We start from the raw sequence: 19710 nt of genomic DNA, 5'->3' as shown, positions 1-19710 counted from the left end.
TGGTGAGGTTTGTGGAGCTCTATCTCCAGCGATCCCAAAGTGTCGTTCTCTGGAGGAGATGTGTTTATAAAAGGGAAGAAGGGAAAATGTTTAGTTTGGGTAAAGGGGTGGCAGTTTAGAGGGGAAGACCTTGTTATATCTAGGAAACAGTATTTAATTGTAAACAGCAGGATTCTTAGTTTCAGCTAATACTGAAAATAAAAATAAAAGCTTTGTTATAAAATGGTTTTTGGTTAATGTTTGACACATCTTTCTTTCTTAGCTTTCAAAACGGTTACAAGAGAAAGGATGGAAAGTGGGAGACCTCCTGCAGGCTGTGCTTCAGTACTATGAAGTGATGGAAAACGCTTCCAGTGAGGAGAGATGCAAGTCACTGTTTGATTGGCTCCTGGAAAATGCATAGAACAAACCCCAAACCAGTATATTTTAGTATTTGTTTGGGGAGGGGAACAAGCCAATAAAGATGATTAGGATAAAAATTGAGTAGTGAGTATTAAGAGTGTAAGTCAATTGGGAGGAAAGTAAATACAGCATTCTAAGCGCTTTGTGTTATCACTTGGTGTATATAGTTCATACTTTTGTAATCTCTGTCAAAATAACTATCTTCATTCTTCTATACATGTGCGTAGTGTGTCAAGACCCTAAGAACATGTAATTGAAGGAAGGTCTAACCATGGGGTGTTCAGGGGCATTGTCTGACCACATTCTTTTTGTATCCAAGTAGTGCTGCTAGAAACTGCACTGAAGTGGCTGAGGATAGGTTCCAGCGATAGAGTTATAATTTTAAGCTCCTTTGCAAACAAATGGTATCTAATTAATAACTAGTCTGACATCAGAAAATAAAATCGAGGCTAATTTTTTAAAATTTCTAGTAGATTTTTGGTCTTTCTTTCCTGCTTTTAAAAATCAGTTTCATTTTTATAGCTCAGCTATTGGTGGCTTTATTTCCCCAAACTATTTAATTTCTTAGTAGGAACATTAGTATTTTAGGTTTCTATAAACACTGTAAGTGATAGTTTCCCCCATTCTTTCATCAAATAACATTATTTGCCAACGCTGCCAGTCATTCTGGCATGAAAGTGATTTTGTGGGGGAGGGGGGAAGGGGCGCACATGTGCGTGTGTGTGTGTGTGTGTGTGTGTGTGTAAAGGAGTACTTGAACCTTGCTAATTTGTTCCCTCTTTTATTCTACTGTTTTCTTTTTAGAAACCCACTGTTAAAATTTAAAAAGGTGCTTTAAAATAAAATATCTATAAGGATTGTACAGTAAGAATGTTTATTCCTCTTTTTGAACAGTTTTGGGTTCCCAACTTATCTTACAGGTGAAAATGTAAATTGTAAAACATGTTGGAATTTTAAAAATTAATGTTAATATGGAAATGCATTTAGAGAAGCCCAATAGTTTTTATTGTTGGATTTTTGAAAAAAACTGTCTACCAATAATGCGGCTTTTTTCTAGAAAAATTGGGATTTTTTTCCCCCGATAAAATGTATCTACAGTATCTTGTCAAGTTCTCTGACATGATCTTTCTGGGCTCTACACTTCCTACTAGTTTGTCTCCAGACACCGCAAGTTGATGTGAATACAGGACCAAGATTGTGTCTTGCTTTTGTCTCTCTCTCCCCTCCTCCTGACTCTCCCCAACCATTCTCTCTCTCCTGCCCCTGTTCTTTCTCCCTCCCTCCTCCCCCCACTGTGTCTCACCTCCCCACCATTCTCATTCACCTCCCCCCATGTCCTGTGTATGTGTGGGTGTGTAGTTGTGTGTAAATGTTGGTTTTTCCAGTGCTGGATTTTGTAATCTAGGATAAATCACTTTTTGTGGGGGCTTTGATTTTACTCCGTTACATTTTCATTTTTTCTGAGCACTGACTGTTCTGAAAGCTGCACAAAACATAGAAGACAGCGCCTGCCAGGGAATAGGGAATAAGGGCACCTACATTAATGTGAATTAGAAATTGTGGTATAGAAATACGTTTTATAATGAAAGATTCAAATTTGCTTTTTAAGAAAAATGCCAAAAGCTATTTAAATAGTTTGAGGTTACATTGTAGGTTTTGATTTTTCTCAATTTAAGATGCAGACATAGAGCAAGCCTTAAATATCAAGTTTCCTGAAGTTTCTTCAAGTATTTTTTAAGGTGGAGAAATGCAAGAATTGTATAACCAGAATTGTTTCTGCCTTTAGCTTTTAAGAACTTGAGATGTGGCAGCACTGGACTGGGTTTTTAAATGTTAGGGCGAGGAATATTTGCTCTTGGTAATTATGAACTGATTATTATGTTTAGAATGCATTTTTACAAGTATCTAACTATCAAATTGTGTTTAGTAACCTGAGTGTATCAACAGCAAAATAGAGTTCTGAATTTCTTTTAAACTAAAGTGATGATATATTATTTTGTAAAACTTTCTGTGTTTGAAAATGTTTATTTCTGTTTATGGTGTAATAATTCTGGGATGAGACTTTTGAGATTCCCTTTGCATTTTGCTGGAGCTGTGCTGGCTTCAGCATTTCCATATTTAACCACTACATAATGTCAGACCAGTTATTGGGTATTAGCATGTGTGGTAATAATAGTGGAACCTCACATTTACATCAGTTCAGTGCAGGGGCATAGAGAAAAACATTAAATATTGGCAGATGTGAAAAGAAGTGTGAGTTATAAAATACTGGCAGATGTGAAAAGTGTCAGACTTCCTCATATAGAGAAAAGAACTTTGAGTTTAGAGTAGTATCTTTTAATGAAGTATAGTCTAAACTTAACTTTCTTTAAAAGCACTTTGTGGTTTTTCCAAAGATGTTCTAGATCTGTTTGGTTGCTCTATAGTCAGTCAAACAGCTCTTTTGAAGACAGCTCTCTTATTTTATTACAAATTGGCTTGATGTATTTATACTGTAACATTGTAATATTGCTGTTCTGTACATTTTGGCCCTTATGAAGTCTGTCTTACTCAAAACTGTTAAAGTTTTGATGTGCATTGAGCTGAATTATCTGTTTACCAGTTTGAAAACCTTCAAGTGATATGTGGAAAAAAGTTAGAGACCTCTGATAAAGGTTTACAGAATTTAGTTCACACCAAAATGTGGCAGTTCTTTCATCTTTTCCTAAGCCAACTTAAAATTACATGTATATTTTTGGTGTTAAGGTTGATTTTTAAAATGCTTCCTGATTTATACAAAAGGAATGGTTCCTTTTTAAATTACAGAAGAAAATGACAATATCTGTTGGATGTTTGATACAATTTAATGGCATAAAACCTTTAAGAGGATTCATTTGGTGAGTATATATGATAACATCTTTACACTTTCAAAATTTTTCCACTTACCCTTTCAGTTATTTGTTGGAAGTTAATTCAATTCATAATACTTTAGTTTTGCTCCAACAAGGGCTCTATGTTGCTGGTAAGAGAATTTACTTACTGAATGCACTATGTATAAAGATAATTTAACCATCTGACTTTGACATTAGATGACTTTGACATTAGTGCACGTTTCCTAGATGCAGAGTTTAACCTTGATTCTTCATCAGAGTCCAAATATAAATGTCTGCTTAATTATTTAGCTGATATTCTTTCACAATTAATATATTCAATTTCCCATCAGTATATCACTAAATTCTATGTTTTTCTAAGGAAACTTTCCATAGAACTTTAAAAAACTGATGCATCCATACTCAGGGTGTAGGGAGAATATGTTGCATTTAAAAACCCTGTCCACCTGTCACCAGCACAAGAGAATTCGAGCTTCAGTGCGAATTTAGAAAAATTGTACTAAAGTGAAATGCATTTTTTCTCATTTTCAGCAAAACTCCTCTAAGCATTTACTCATTTACTGTATTCCTGCCTGAAGATGTGGATACAGAATTAGTCACTTTTGTCACTTTATTTATTTATGATTTTTTTTAACCATCTGTGTACATTCCTTTCATAGGGTAGAGTTGTAGTTCTAGAGGTTCTTACTTTGTTTTTGTTGTAATGTTTGAATACTATTTAATATCCGGTTTTAATATTGCTGGATTTGCTACCTTTGGTTACTTGTGCAGTGTTAAAAGTAATCCACTTTCTTGTTTAATATGCCAGATACATAGCAAAAGCAGCTTGGAATAATTATAGCTGTTTATTTGGCTGTGCTTGTTTACTACATTATGATCTTGTACTGTGTAACAGTAACTCTTTTTTGCTCTTCAGTAATTTAGTATGTTCACTTAACAAAATTTAAACTTTGAGATGCACTAAAATTTTGTTTTAGCAGTGGCTCAAAAATTTTCAGAAATTACTTTTGTATTTATTTGCAATTAATTGTTCTTTTATCTTACAATTGTTTAAGCCTGTGATCTTTCTTCTCCCAACTAAGAGTTCTTCAATAAATTTAAGAAATATCTGGTCTTGGTTTTCATTCTATAATATCTCATTAGCTGCTGTGTACTTTGACGGAAGACCATGTAAGAGGACTGCAGTGCTGGATCATAGTTGTGAGAACAAGAGAAGTTAGAAATATTTTCAGCTCAACACTAGAGTCTACCTACTTATAGATGCCCTGAATGAGGACGTAGTGACTTAAAAGGCTGGCTGCCCAATCTGTTTCATATTTAATGCAAAGCAGAATATTATGATTGCCTTGAATATGAACATGGCTATGAAATTCTTCTGGCCTGGTTTGAACACTTTTTCCATAGTAAGACCTTACCTTTGTTAAACCACGTACATGAGACACTTAGTTTAAATTGTGAGGTCTGGCTCCAGCCAACAGAGATCAGACACAGCAGTAAGGATGACCCCAAATGTGTAAGGGATAAATTTGTGTGTTTTCCTTAACCTTTAAGACTTTGTCTTAAGAATTTTTTTTCCTTTTAAATAGACTATTTTTAGAGCACGTTTAGGTGCACAGCAAAACTGAGTAGAAAATATAGAGCTCCCATATTCCCTCTTCCCCCAGCCTCCTTCACTGTGAGCATGCCCCAAAAGAGTGGGACATTTGTTAGAATCTGTGGACCTACGTTAACACAGATGTCATTTTCCAGAGTACTTAGTTGAGATTAGAGTTCACTCGTGCATTCTGTGGGTTTGGACAAATGCATAATTATATGTACCTAACACTAATATCATACAGATAGTTTTACTGTGCCCTATCAATGTAATTTAAACCCATAAATTAGGAAACGGTTTTAATTTTTTTTTTCATGAATGTTTTAAGATGCTAGGAAATAAACAATGAGAAGGTTTGGGTGTAAGTGCACCCCAGTTGCTAAGAAAACCAAAAGAGCTGGCAAGAAGTAAGCAAGATTCCATAGACTATAATGCCAAAAAAGAAATATGGCTCTAAAGGAATGGGAAATGTGGCAAAGGACATCGGACAGTTTAACACAGAGGGATCATATGTAATTTGTATCTTAGGACAGAGAGGAAGGTGAGGGACAGGGCTTGAAATACCTCAGTTTTTTAAAGTGTGAGAGGTCATTTATCTAAGGATGAATGTAATTGTTCCTATAACACAAAAAAGTAAAAATTAGTGTTGGTTTTTTTTTTTTTTTTTTTTTGCATCATTGAATTTACAGCAAGAACATGAGTATATTTTGCACTTTTGCAAACTGCCTTTTGTCTTTCACTGAAAAGGCAGTTTGGCCTAGAAAGAGAGATGTAGGGGTAACCTCAAAATTGCCTTTAAATATATGAAGAGTTTTGGTGGAGACAGATTGAAACTTGTGACCCTAGTGAAGGGGATAAGGCCCCATGGGGAGAAATCAGCAGTGGATTTCAGCTCGTGCTCTAAACATTAAAGCCTTGCAATATGGATGAGACCCCCTTAATGAAAAGGAGAGTTTCTGGCCCCTTGAGAGGTTTCTGCAGTGCTGACTGATTGCTCCTGCAAGTTTTGATAAGAAATCCAAACAGCTTATAACTTTGGATTAGGTGACCTTTGTGTTCCAACATGTCCTTTCTCACACACTATTTAATTTTTTCCACAGTCATTTAGTAAAGTTGTGAAGAACCTGGGCTCTGGGGTCAAAAGAACTGGATTTAAAATCCCAGAGCAAAGGCCTAGGATGATGGTATCTTGGGGAATTTTTATTTGCTTCTGGCAGGTGTCTGAGGGTACAGCTAGCCTTGGGGCACCTTAATTTAAATTCAAGCTTTGAAGGTTTTGGATCCCTCTGGTGGCTTGATGTGCTGCACATCCAGGCAAGGGCCAGTGTCTGAAAGGTGTAGCCCTTTGGGGCTACAAGTAGAGAGGGGGTGGTTTATGAGAATCCCTTTGTTAGAAGGGATGGGGAGAACTGACTTTTGCCTTTCTGGCCTTGAGAGACTTCCAATATACTATCCTGTATCACAGTTTTTTCTTCAGGTTTGATAAATATTCTTAGGAGGAAAGAGTGGCTTTGCAAGCTCAGTGGTTTAATTCTTGGGTTTCTTTACTTTTGCTAAATATTTGACCCATTGCATCCTCAAAATCGTACTGGCTATTTAAATGCTTTCAAGAAGATGTTTCATTTTGGGGGGGTGGAGACGGGGAATGGACTCTTGCTCTTGTCGCCCAGGCTGGAGTGCACTGGTGCGACCTCGGCTCACTGCAACCTCCGCCTCACGGGTTCAATTGATTCTCCTGCCCCAGCCTCCGGAGTAGCTAGGGTTACAGGCTCCTGCCACCACGTCCAGTTAATTTCTTTTGTATTTTTAGTAGAGATGGGGTTTCACCATGTTGGCTATGCTGGTCTCAAACTCCTGACCTCAAGTGATCCACCGGCCTCGGCCTCCCAAAGTGCTGGGATTACAGGCGTGAGCCACTGATCCCGGCAGATGTTTTATATTTTATCCAATTTAACTACTCAATATTTTAATTTATATAAAGGACTTTTATTTATTATTATTATTTTGCTTAGCTCCATGTGATTAACTGTTGTGGGAAGTAGAAAATTTCCTTTTTAAAGTTTCCTTTCTTGTTAAAGAATAAGTGTGCTAATAACTTTGTTAAGCCCTATCCTATGTAGCTGTTAGACATATCATGCTTACAGGCACGTAGTACATTCTATGTCCTTGTACTTTAACCAAGATATCTGCGCTGGACATGCTCACAGGCATGCCCCAGCTCTCCATTGCTATAACCTGTTTAGAAAAGTTTAAGCTGTTAGACAATCGGGCTTTAGTTTAAATTGTGAGGTCTGGCTCCAGCCAACAGAAATCAGACACAGCAGTAAGGATGACCCCAAATGTGTAAGGGATAAATTTGTGTGTTTTCCTTTGTTCATTGTACTCTTGTGGCAAGATGGCTAGTGAGAGTACACTTCCCAGAGTCCAGGAAGTAAAAAGTACATTGCTGAAAGATCCTTTAAAGTCTCAGGACTAATTTTCCTTTGTGGCACTGAGCATCTATTTTCAACAACTGTTGACAACCTTTTAATTTTCTTTTACATTTTTGCTTTATCTTCTTGAAAGGGTTATATATGCATATGGTATTAAATTCCAAAAGGTATAAGAATGTACAGTGACAAGTATCCCTGTCACCACTCTCTAGGCACCAAGCACATCCACCGCCTGCAGAGATAACCACTGATGCTGGTTTCTGTTCCATCAGCATTGTGTTATACAGGACCTTTCAAAACTTAGATTGACTTTTGTAACTTGTAGTTGGATATAAATTTGAAAGTTTCAAAAACCAGGGGACATGACCAAATCATTTAGTAAAGATAGTGGTTACTTCTCAGGTAGAAGGAGGCACAGGGGCCTCCCATGGTGCCGATATTCTGTTTTCTTGACTTGGATGGTGGTTAAACTGCCCATATAGATTTTATGCAATTCTGTGTATATATTTCACATCATGCAAGTGTATGCACATGCACACAGGTCTAAAAAAATCTGCAAAACTGATCATCTTAAAGACAACAGAGAGAACAAATGAGTTACCTGCAGAACAAAATTGACTCACAGTAGTGTTCTCAAAGATTATAATAGAAGCCAAAAGGAAGTAATGTCTTCAAAGTGCTGATTTTTAAAAAGTCAGTCTAGCATTTCATATTCTTCAAAACTGTTTTTCAAGAGTGAATGTAAGTTTAAAGGAACTTCTAATAGACTGAAAGAGTTTACAATGAACACTGCTGAAGAAAACTACTGAAAGATATACCACTTTTGTAAAAAGGAAATTGAGCTTATAAGGAAATAGTGAAGAAGCAGTGTTAAAACTAATAATTAAAATAGAAAACGAAAGAGAGTGAGCACCTAAGTGCAATGCACATTCATATAATAATTCCTGTTTACTCTCTATAGCAAGCATTTCCTATCATGGAGTCCAGTATCAATCCTGTCATTATTATTTTTGTTTTTCATGTGAGAAGCTCAGACTCAGGGGTTAAATTTCTTACCCATTGGGCGTAGTGGTAATGAATGCCCATGTCTGGCAGGCTCCAATGCCCTAATTCTGTTCATTGCACTACAATCTAACACCATAGTTAGAAATATCAAAAGATGACAATTTAAATCACTTGTAATAACACATAGTGTATTAGTCTGTTCTCACACGGCTAATAAAGACATACCAGAGACTGGGTAATTTATAAAGGAAAGAGGTTTAATTGTCTCACAGTTCAGAATGGCTGGGGAGGCCTCAGGAAAATTACAATAGTGGTGTAAGGGGAAGCAAACACTTCCTTCTTCACATGGTGACATCAAGGAGAAGTGCAGAGCAAAGTGGAGAAAAAGCCCCTTACAAAACCATCAGATATTGTGAGAATTCACTCACTATCATGTGAACAGCATGAGGGTAACCACCCCATGATTCAATTACCTCCCACCAGGTCCCTCCCATGAAAGTGAGGATTATGGGAACTAGAATTCAAGATGAGATTTGGATGGGGACACAGCCAGACCATATCACTTAGAGATAACAATTATTTATATAATGAAATATTTCTTTCCTATTTTTTGCTCCCACATATATATTTTAAACAAGTGAAATTTCCCTTATTCCATAAATACTTGTCAAAAACATTTTAAAACCCTTGCAATGAACTTTGGCCTTTTCAAGTTTGGCAATTGATGAATCTGACCATTGTCATGGCTGGAAATATCATGATTGGGGCTCTTCGTTCTGACTGTTAAACAGTTGGATTCTCTTTGTCTTCCTATGTGGTATTGCTTTGAGCTTCAGATTGATATGGCTGACAATCTTTACAAAGTAAGGTTCTTTTTTTTTTTTTTTTGAGACGGAGTTTCACTCTTGTTACCCAGGCTGGAGTGCAATGGCACGATCTCGGCTCACCGCAACCTCCGCCTCCTGGGTTCAGGCAATTCTCCTGCCTCAGCCTCCTGAGTAGCTGGGATTACAGGCACGCACCACCATGCCCAGCTAATTTTTGTATTTTTAGTAGAGATGGGGTTTCACCATGTTGACCAGGATGGTCTCGATCTCTTGACCTAGTGATCCACCCGCCTTGGCCTCCCAAAGTGCTGGGATTACAGGCGTGAGCCACCGCATCCGGCCCCTAAGGTTCTTAAGTAGATAAATTTTGAGAAGGACAACATGTAAAAAGGATCTCTATGTGGCTTCCAGAAACCAGGCACAAGTATTTATTATCTCAGCTTAACTATATGGTTTTCTTCTTTCCTTGCCTTCATTCTTTTGCTGCCCATCAGAGCAGACAGCAACAGAGGCCATTTCATGCATGATTTCCATGTGCCTCAAAACATAGTCTGAAGAAAAAGTTACAGAAATAAACAAACGTCCTTTTCAAGCTCTTGGTCCCTTTTTTCAGTTGTTGGGTGGTCTTTTCTCTTTGCCTCTGTCTTTAGAGACCAGTATGTCTAAAATCAAGCTCATCTTGTCCCAGCACCTCTTCCCAGATATTCTAACCTACATTATGCTGGCCTATGGTGTAACACCTTCCAGTGATCTCTGAGTATTATCTACTTCTTCCTCTCCATCCCGACTCCTCTCTCCAAGAGATGACAGAAAGCGGGGTGATATATGAGAGGAAGGAGATATGGCAGGTGTTGGGGAGCAAACAGTTCTCCATCCAGGGAGAATGGGAGAGAAAGTGAAATGTTAAAAGATGTTCGTAATGTGACGTGATGTAACCCCACACTCCATAGCCATCAGAGGACTTTAGCAAGGAAGAATTTACCTTGCTTCTTGGTGTTTTGAATTAGATTTATATGGTTACAATCATTACTATTATTTATTTGGTGCAGTAATTTGAATATTGCAAAAAGGAGATGGCTCAGAAATATCCAGATGATAGGGGTCACCAAGGGATGAGCCACATTTCATGATTAAATAGTGTGCAAGGTAAGTTAAGGAAAAGCACAATAAACCAGCTTGTTTACTGACTTCATCGGTACTCATGTGGCAGAATGAGCCACTCTGACCAACCTACCCATTGGAAACAATTAAATATTTTGGATAAAGTATTAAAAATATTCCTAAATGTATTGTTGGTCTGACATGAAAACAAGATATACACAAGCCAGAAAGCTAATGAAAGTAGAAATATGCAACTGTAAGCAGGCAGTAAAACCAACTTTGGCATTGAAAGCATTTGTCGAGCCCAGTAAACTTGAGCTTCAGGTTTGGTTGACTGATGCATCATGGAAGAGAGAAGCTGAGTGCATTTGTGAGGTTCTCCAGAGAAACAGAAACAATAGGATATGTGTATATGTGTGTGTGTGTGTGTGTGTGTGTGTGTGTGTGTGTGTGTGCATGCGCGCTTGTGTGTGTGTATCTTTGTCTGTAGACTGTATATACAGAGAGCGAGAGATTGACTTATTTAAGGACTTAGCTCATGCAATTACAAAGACTGGCAAGTTCTAAATCCACAGGGCAGGCAGGAAAGTTGGAGACCCAGAGAAGGCCTAATGTTGCAGCTTGAGTCTGAAGACAGTCTGGAAGCAGAATTCCCTCTTCCTTGCAGGACCTCAGTCTGTTTTCCTTAAAACCTTCAACTGATTGAATAAGGCCCACCCACATCGTGGAGGATCATCTACTTACTGAAAGTATACTGATTTAAATAATAATCTCTTTTTGTTTTTTTGAGATGGAGTTTCGCTCTCGTCGCCCAGGCTGGAGTGCAATGGCGTTATCTCGGCTCACTGCAACCTCCACCTCCCAGGTTCAAGCCATTCTCCTGCCTCACCCTCCCAAGTAGCTGGGATTACAGGTGCCTACCACCAAGCCAGGCTAATTTTTGTATTTTTCAGTAGAGCTGGGGTTTCAACGTGTTGGTCAGGCTGATCTCAAACTCCTGACCTCAGGTGATCTGCGTGCCTCGGCCTCCAAAAGTGTTGGGATTACAGGCGTGAGACACTGCATCTGGCCCAAACTTTTAAAAATCAAAACTAAGATAAATGAAATAAAACACTCAACAACTGAGTTTATCAGCAGATTAGACATAGCTGAGAGAGAATTAGTGAATTAGAAAAAATTATCCAGAATGCAGCACAGGAAGACAAAAATGCGATATATAGAAAAAGGTTTAAGTGACATTGAGGGAAAGGAGATTTAACTCCCACCTAAAAAGTGTAGAAGGAGAAGAAGGAGGGAATGGGGGCAGAATTAATATTTGAAAAGACAATGGCTGGAAAATTTCCAGAAATGAAAGATAATAATCCACAGATTCAAAAAAACCTAGCAATTTCTAAGCAAAAACAGAATACCCATTAAATTTTTTAGGGGCAGCTATACACATATTTGTCTACTTTTCTGGACTATTCAAAAAACAAGCTAAAATTCTATGGTAAAAGATTAGAAATGAATTCTATGTAAAATTTAGAATAGTGATCTTCTGATAGTGCCAGTGACCTTTAAAGGCGGGGGGAGGGAGGAGGAAGCAACATAACCTTCTAAGGTACTAGTAATATTCTATTTATTAGTTATATTCCCCTGGATTTTTAACTTATAACCTTTCTTCAGATTATAATGCTATTTTAAATGCATGTTGTATTTCATGGTGGAAAATTCGTTTAAAATATATTATTCAACAAGATTTGCTCAAAGAGGTTGTGGGTGTATTAATAAGGTGGCTTCTAGAATTTTTGCAAAAACAAAAGAGAAAGCTTTGAAGAGAAATAATATTTAGGCTGGGTGTGATGGCTCACCTATAATCGCAACACTTTGAGAGGCTGAGGTAGGTGGCTCACTTGAGGCCAGGAGCTCAAGACCAGCCTGGTCAACATGGTGAAACCTTGTCTCTACTAAAAAAAAATACAAAAATTATCTGGTCTCTGTGGTGCATGCCTGTAGTTCCAGCTACTTGGGAGGTTAAGGCAGGAGAATCGCGTGAACCCAGGAGGCAGAGGTTGCAGTGGGCTGAGATCACGCCAGTACACTCCAGCCTGGGCAATAGAGCAAGACTCAAAAAAAAAAAAAAAAAGTATGTATGTTAATACGTTTATGCACAAATGAAAGTAGTTTATTACAAAGAAGAAAAAAAAGCCAGAAAACTTTTGTTTCCTGAATTGCCTCCTGAAAAGCACACACCACCTGGGTTTTCTTTTTGCCTCTTAAAATTGGGGTGGGTTGGGGCGAGGGGGAGACTGCTGGCGGCCGAGGCAGGCAGAGAGAAGCTGCGGGAGCTGCCCGTCTTGTCTCTGCCTCGGTCTTGCACCCACCCCCGCCAGTCCCTACTCCCACGTCTGGACCCGCCGCCCCGTCTCCTGATATAGAGGCTTGGCTATTGAAATTCCGACCCTGAGGCTGTAACTAGGAAATGCCTGTTGTCCTGCCAAGGGACTGGATTGGACGAGGAGAGTGCAGGGGTGGGATGAGGGAGGAGACGGAGGAGGGGCCTTTAAGCCAGAGTTTCTAGAAGGAACAAATACCGAGACAGGAAAGGACACCATTGGCCGCGGTAGGCAAAGCTGCTGAATGGCGACTGTGGTCATTCCGTCCTGGGCAATAGAGTAAGACTCTGTCCCAAGAAAAGAGAGAAAGAGAGAGAGAGGGAGGGAGGAAGGAAGGAAGGGAGGGAATGTAGGTTAATATGTTTAGGCACAAGTGAAAGTAGTTTATTAAAAAGAAAAAAAAGCCAGAAAACTTTTCTGTTTCCTGAGTTGCCTCCTGAAAAGCAGTCATTACCTGGGCTTTCTTTTTTCTCTTAAAATTGGGGTTTTAGCCATGCGTGGGGCCTTCTGATGGCCTCAAAAGCTGCCATGTGATTGAGCCTGAAGGCACAGGGTCTGAGGTGCTTGAGCTGGGGGTAGCTCAGATGGTCATCTCGGCAGTTTGCCCTGGACAGTGGTGCCCATGCGCCTCCCAGCCAGGCCGGGCTGGTCCTAGCGTCACGGGGCTGGGCGGCAGCCATTGGGTGCACTGCTCTCCCACAAATAGCCCTGCAGCCTCTCCCGTGGGGTTCACTACAGGGCAGTGCTTGGCACCCATCCAGGGGTACATAGAGTTTTATCACAGTGAGAAGGAAGCTTTGGGCAGAGACCACAGCAGCGTCGAAGACCAACTCTGCTTTCTTAAAGCTGCAGTGTTACTGGGAGCCTCAAGGTGGTACAGCAGCACAGTCTATGGTTTACAAAGAGCCTGAATTACACTTTGTGAAAAGCTTCCTCGGGCACAATTAGCCTGACGATTTGAACCGTCTCTCAGTCGCTTGCATTCCTTGTTTCAAATAGGCTGGCTCCCAATCTGGCTTGACCTTTGAGGTTCTTTCTTGCTGGTTCACCCACCTCCACCCCCACTCAGAATCGGGAGGGATTTCTTAGTTCTTTGGTTACTGAAAAGAAAATCCTTTTCTGCCCAGGTTCCCTCCTCAGATTCAGGCCTGAACTGCTCCCCTGTGGTCATGGAGCCTGCCCTAGGTGCCACCTGGACCTGTGCCAGGCAGACAGCAGAGGTGAGTTCAAGGGGGTTCCTCGGAGGTCACAGCTGCTTGCAGACTGCAGACGGTCGCCATCAGCATCCCTTCTCTGTTTAAGCCATCTCCTTCTTTATTTCACTGATTCCCACTGGCTTCCCCTTCATATACATCCTCGCTATCCTTTTTGGAATATCCACGCTGTTTTGAATTAGCTTCTATTCTACGCTTACTCTAAATTTTACTCCAAATTTACTCGCTGCTCAAACGTCACCTTATCCATATGGTACTCCCTGACCACCTGTGAACAGCAGCAACCTTCCAGCACTAGTGAGCCTCTTATGTTGCTTTATGTTCCTTCTTAGCCCTTTCACCACCTGGCATAAGTATATATTTATTATTTCTTCACCCCCAAGGGCAGAAGGCCCCTGAAAGCTGGGACTTTCCCAGTTTTGTTCTCTGCTGCATCCCCAACCCTGGAATAGCCTCTGCATGTGTTGGGCACTCAGCAAATGCTGGTTGGATGGATGAATGAATGGATGGCTAGGGAGAATTTTACCCCTCCTCAACGAGTCAAAAGCAATGTCCTGGCAGTTTGGAGTCTAGGGTCTGTCTTTGGCTGAGCCACTAGTTACTTGTAGGGCTTTGAACAAGTCACTTGGTCTCCCCACATGGGCTGTTCCTCATCTGCAAAATGAGTGGACTGGACTGCATGCTTTATACAGTTCCTTCCTGCCCCAAGAGTTTTGGGTTTTATGATTATCCTCCAAAAGGGGCTAAAGCCATAAGCCAGGTGACAGACAATACGTGTTATTGGCAGGACAATTGCAAGTAATAAGCTAGCATCAAAAGATGCATTGATATATGTAGATAAACATAATTACTTCACAATCTTTAAGTCTTTAAAAATTATTTTCCTAAGGAAGTCTCAAATATAGTGGCCTTATGTTTCTATTTTGATCTCTGGCTCCATGTATTAATAAATCTGATTTTTTTCTGATAAATAAAAGGTTTAAAAAATGTTATTGCTTATTTGGGTTCTTCCTAGGTTATTTCTTCTCATTAGTAACACTATTTAGGGAAAGATGTCATGCTCGTAGTGTGCATCCAACATGAAAAAAATTTCAAAATAAAACAATCATAATTAAAAAAAACCCTCTTACCATTGAAAAGAACTATCACCTTATGCAATAATCTTCCTCGTGCTATTTAATTGTGGTTATTTTTTAGGATTGGTACATGTCTGGCATCTAGGAGACATAAAACTATTTTTTAAATTGATTTTTATATATTTTATTGCACTTTAGGTTCTGGGGTACATGTGAAGAACACACAGGATTGTTGCATAGGTACATACATGGCAATGTGGTTTGCTGCCTCCATCCCCATCACCTATATCTGGCATTTCTCCCCATGTTATCCCTCCCCAACTCCCTACCTCCTGCTGTCCCTCCCCTAACAGAACCCAGTGTGTGAAGCTCCCCTCCCTGTGTCCAGTATTCTCATTGTTCAACACCTGCCTATGAGTCAGAACATGTGGTGTTTGATTTTCTGTTCTTGTGTCAGTTTGCTGAGAATGATGGTTTCCAGACTTATCCATGTCCCTACAAAGGACACAAGCTCATCGTTTTTGATGGCTGCATAGTATTCCATGGTGTATATGTGCTGTATTTTCCCTGTCCAGTCTATCATCCATGGGCGTTGGGGTTGGTTCCAGGTCTTTGCTATTGTAAACAGTGACGCAATGAACATACGTGTGCATGTGTCTTGATAACAGACTGATTTATAATCCTTTGGATATACCCAGTAATGGGATTGCTGGGTCAAATGGAATTTCTATTTCTAGGTCCTTGAGGTATCGCCACACTGTCTTGCATAATGGTTGAACTAATTTACGCTCCCACTAACAGTATAAAAGTGTTCCTATTTCTCCACATCCTCTCCAGCATCTGTTGTCTCCAGATTTTTTAATGATCACCATTCTAACTGGCATGAGATGCTATCTCAATGTGGTTTTGATTTGCATTTCTCTAATGACCAGAGATGATGAGCATTTTTTTATATGTTTGTTGGCCTCATATATGTCTTCTTTTGAAAAGTGTCTGTTCATGTCCTTTGCCCACTTTTGAATGGATTTGTTTGTTTTTTTCTTGTAAAGCTGTTTTAGTTCTTTGTAGATTCTGGATATTAGCCCTTTGTCAGATGGGTAGATTGCAAAAATTTTTTCCCATTCTTTTGGTTGCCAGTTCACTCTAATGTTTGTCTCTTTTGCTGTGCAGAAGCTCTGGACTTTAATTAGATCCAATTTGTTTGTTTTGACTTTTGTTGTTGTGGTGTTTTTAGTCATGAATTCCTTGCTTCTGGTGTTTTAGTCATGAATTCCTTGCCTATGCCTATGTCCTGAATGGTTTTGCCTAGGTTTTCTTCTAGGGTTTTTATGGTGTTAGGTCTTACGTTTAAGTCCTTAATTCACCTGGAGTTAATTTTAGTGTAAGGTGTAAGGAAGGGATCCAGTTTCAGCTTTCTGCACATGGCTAGCCAGTTTTCCCAACACTTTTTATTAAACAGGGACTCCTTTCCCCATTGCTTGTTTTTGTCAGGTTTGTCAAATATCAGAGGGTTGTAGATGTGTGACATTGCCTTTGAGGGCTCTGTCCTGTTCCATTGGTACAGGACCATGTTTTGGTACCAGTACCATGCTGTTTTGATTACTGTGCCTTGTAGTATAGTTTGAAGTCCGGTAGTGTGATGCCTCCAGCTTTGTTCTTTTTGCTTAGGATTGACTTGGCTATGTGGGCTCTCTTTTGGTTCTATACGAAGTTTAAAGTGGTTTTCTCCAGTTCTGTGAAGAGGGTCATAGGTAGATTGATGGGGATAGCATTGAATCTATAAATTACTTAGGGCAGTATGGCCATTTTCACGATATTGATTCTTCCTAACCATGAACATGGAATGTTTCTTCATATGTTTGTGTCCTCTCTTATTTCGTTGAGCAGTGATTTGTAGTTCTCCTTGAAGAGGTCCTTTACATCCTTTGTTATTTGTATTCCTAGGTATTTTATTCTCTTTGTAGCAATTGTGAATGGCAGTTCATTCTTGATTTGGCTCTCTTTAAGTCTGTTATTGGTGTATAGGAATGCTTGTGATTTTTGCACACTGATTTTGTATCCTGAGACTTTGCTGAAGTTGCTTATCAGTTTCAGGAGATTTTGGGCTGAGGTGATGGGTCTTCTAAATATACAATCATGTCATCTGCAAATAGAGACAATTTGACTTCCTCCTTTCCTAATTCAATACCCTTTATTTCTTTTTCTTGCCGATTGCTCTGGCTAGAACTTCCAGTACTATATTGAATAGGAGTAGTGAGAGAGGGCATCCTTGTCTAGTGCCAAATTTCAAAGGGACTGCTTCTAGTTTTTGCACATTCAGTATGATTTTGACTGTGCGTTTGCCTTAAATAGCTTTTATTATTTCGAGGTACATTCCATCAATACCTAGTTTATTGAGAGTTTTTAGCATAACGGGCTGTTGAATTTTGTCGAAGGCCTTCTGTGCATCTATTGAGGTAATCATGTGGTTTTTGTCTTTGGTTCTGTTTATGTGGTGAATAACATTTATAGACTTGCATATGTTGAACCAGCCTTGCATCCCTGGGATGAAGCCTACTTAATTGTGATGGATAAGCTTTTCGATGTGCTGTTGCAATCATTTTGCCAGTATTTTATTGAAGATATTTGCATCTATGTTCATCATGGATATTGGCCTGAAGTTTACTTTTCTTGTTGAGTCTCTGCCAGGTTTTGGTATCAGGATGATGTTGGTCTCATAAAATGATTTAGGAAGGATTCCCTCTTTTGGATTGTTTGGAATAGTTTCAGAAGGAGTGGTACCAGCTCCTCTTTGTATGTCTGGTAGAATTTGGCTGTGAACCTGTCTGGACCTGGGCTTTTTTTGGTTGGTAGGCTATTAATTGCTGCCTCAACTTCAGCCCTGGTTATTGGTCTATTCAGGGTTTTGACTTCTTCCTGGTTTAGGCTTGGGAGGGTGCAAGTGTCCAGGAATTTATCCATTTCTTCCAGGTTTACTGGTTTAAGTGCATAGAGTTGTTTGTAGTAATCTCTGATGGTAGTTTGTATTTCTGTGGAATCGGTGGTAATATCCCCTTTATCGTTTTTTATTGCATCTATTTGATTATTCTCTCTTTTCTTTTTTTTTAATCTGGCTAGTGGTCTGTCTATTTTATTGATCTTTTCATAAAACCAGCTCCTGGATTGATTAATTTTTGAAGGGTTTTTTGTGCCTCTATCTCCTTCAGTTCTGCTCTGATCTTGGTTATTTCTTGTCTTCTGCTAGCTTTTGAGTTTTTTTTTGATCTTGCTCCTCTAGCTGTTTCAATTTTGATGATAGAGTGTCAATGTTAGATCTTTCTTTGCTTCTCATGTGGGCATTTATTGCTATAAATTTTCCTCTAGACTCGGCTTTAAATGTGTCCCAGAGATTCTGGTATGTTGTGTCTTCGTTCTCATTGGTTTGAAGAACATCTTTATTTCTGCCTTCATTTCATTGTTTTTACAATCAACATTCAAGGGCCAGTTGTTCAGTTTCCATGAAGTTGTGTGGTTCTGAGTTAGTTTCTGAATCCTGATTTCTAATTTGATTGCACTGTGGTTTGAGAGACTGTTTTTTATAATTTCTGTTCTTTTGCATTTGCTGAGGAGTGATTTGCTTCCAATTATGTGGTCAGTTTTAGAGTAGGTGTGATGTGGTGCTGAGAAGAATATATATTCTGTGGATTTGGGTTGGAGAGTTCTGTAAATGTCTATTAGGTTTTCTTGGTCCAGATCTGAGTTCGAGTCCTGGATATCCTTGTTAATTTTCTGTCTCGTTGATCTGTCTAACATTGACAGTGGAGTGTTAAAGTGTCCCACTATTATTGTGTGGGAGTCTAAGTCTCTTTGTAGGTCGTTAAGAACTTGCTTCATGTATCTGGGTGCTCCTGTATTGGGTGCGTATATATTTAGGATCTTTAGCTCTTCTTGTTGCATTTATCCTTTTACCATTATGTAATGCCTTTCTTTGCCTGTTTTAATCTTTATTGGTTTAAAATCTATTTTATCAGAGACTAGGATTGCAACTCCTGCTTTTCTTTGCTCTCCATTTGCTTGGTAAATCTTCCTCCATCCCTTTATTTTGAGCCTTTGTGTATCCTTGCATGTGAGATGGGTTTCCTGGATACAGCACACCAATGGGTTTTGAATTTTTATCGAATTTGCCAGCCTATGTCCTTTGATTTGGGCATTTAGCCCATTTACATTTAAGGTTAATAATTTTATATGGGGATTTGATCCTGCCATTTTGATGCTAGCTGGTTGTTTTGCCCATTAATTGATGCAGTTTCTTCATTGTGTTGATGCTCTTTACCATTTGGTACGTTTTTGGAGTGGCTGGTACTAGTTGTTCCTTTCTATGTTTAGTGCTTCTTTCAGGAGCTCTTGTAAGGCAGGCCTGGTGGTGATTAAATCTCTGAGCAATTGCTTGTTCGTAAACGATTTTATTTCTCCTTTGCTTATGAAGCTTAGTTTGGCTGGGTATGAAATTCTGGGTTGAAAGTTTTTATCTTTAAGGATGTTGAATATTGGCCCCCACTCTCTTCTGGCTTGTAGGGTTTCTGCTGAGAGGTCCACTGTAAGTCTGATGGGCTTCAATTTGTGGGTAATCTGACCTTTCTCTCTGGCTACCCTTAGCATTTTCTCCTTCATTTCAACCTGGTAAATCTGACGATTATGTGCCTTGGCGTTGCCCTTGTTGAGGAATATCTTTGTGATGTTCTTTGTATTTCCTGGACTTGAATATTGGCCTGCCTTGCTAGGTTGGGGACGTTCTCCTGGATAATGTCCTGAAGAGTATTTTCCAGCCTGGATTC

General features: G+C 39.3%; 1 protein-coding gene and 1 long non-coding RNA gene across 4 annotated transcripts in view; both read left to right on the top strand.

The window, feature by feature from the left end:
* Positions 1-2663, top strand: part of AKAP11 (A-kinase anchoring protein 11) — a 49674-nt gene extending 47011 nt beyond the window's left edge. For all 3 annotated transcript variants that reach the window (XM_032294780.1, XM_032294781.1, XM_032294779.1), the window contains one exon: positions 263-2663. In XM_032294780.1, coding sequence (XP_032150671.1) covers positions 263-403 — 141 coding nt within the window. In that variant the 3' untranslated portion in view covers positions 404-2663. The remainder of the gene's footprint in view (positions 1-262) is intronic.
* Positions 2664-12620: 9957 nt separating this feature from the next.
* The window catches only part of LOC116562488, a 91260-nt gene continuing 84170 nt past the window's right edge, over positions 12621-19710 (top strand). The window contains exons 1-2 of the long non-coding RNA XR_004273971.1: positions 12621-12833; positions 13734-13826. This is a non-coding gene — a long non-coding RNA (uncharacterized LOC116562488). The remainder of the gene's footprint in view (positions 12834-13733; positions 13827-19710) is intronic.

Source organism: Sapajus apella, unplaced genomic scaffold (genome assembly GCF_009761245.1).
Source record: "Sapajus apella isolate SASKATOON/1434 unplaced genomic scaffold, GSC_monkey_1.0 scaffold32, whole genome shotgun sequence".
NCBI classification, from domain to species: Eukaryota; Metazoa; Chordata; class Mammalia; order Primates; family Cebidae; genus Sapajus; species Sapajus apella.
This window is presented reverse-complemented; position numbering and strand designations above follow the sequence as displayed.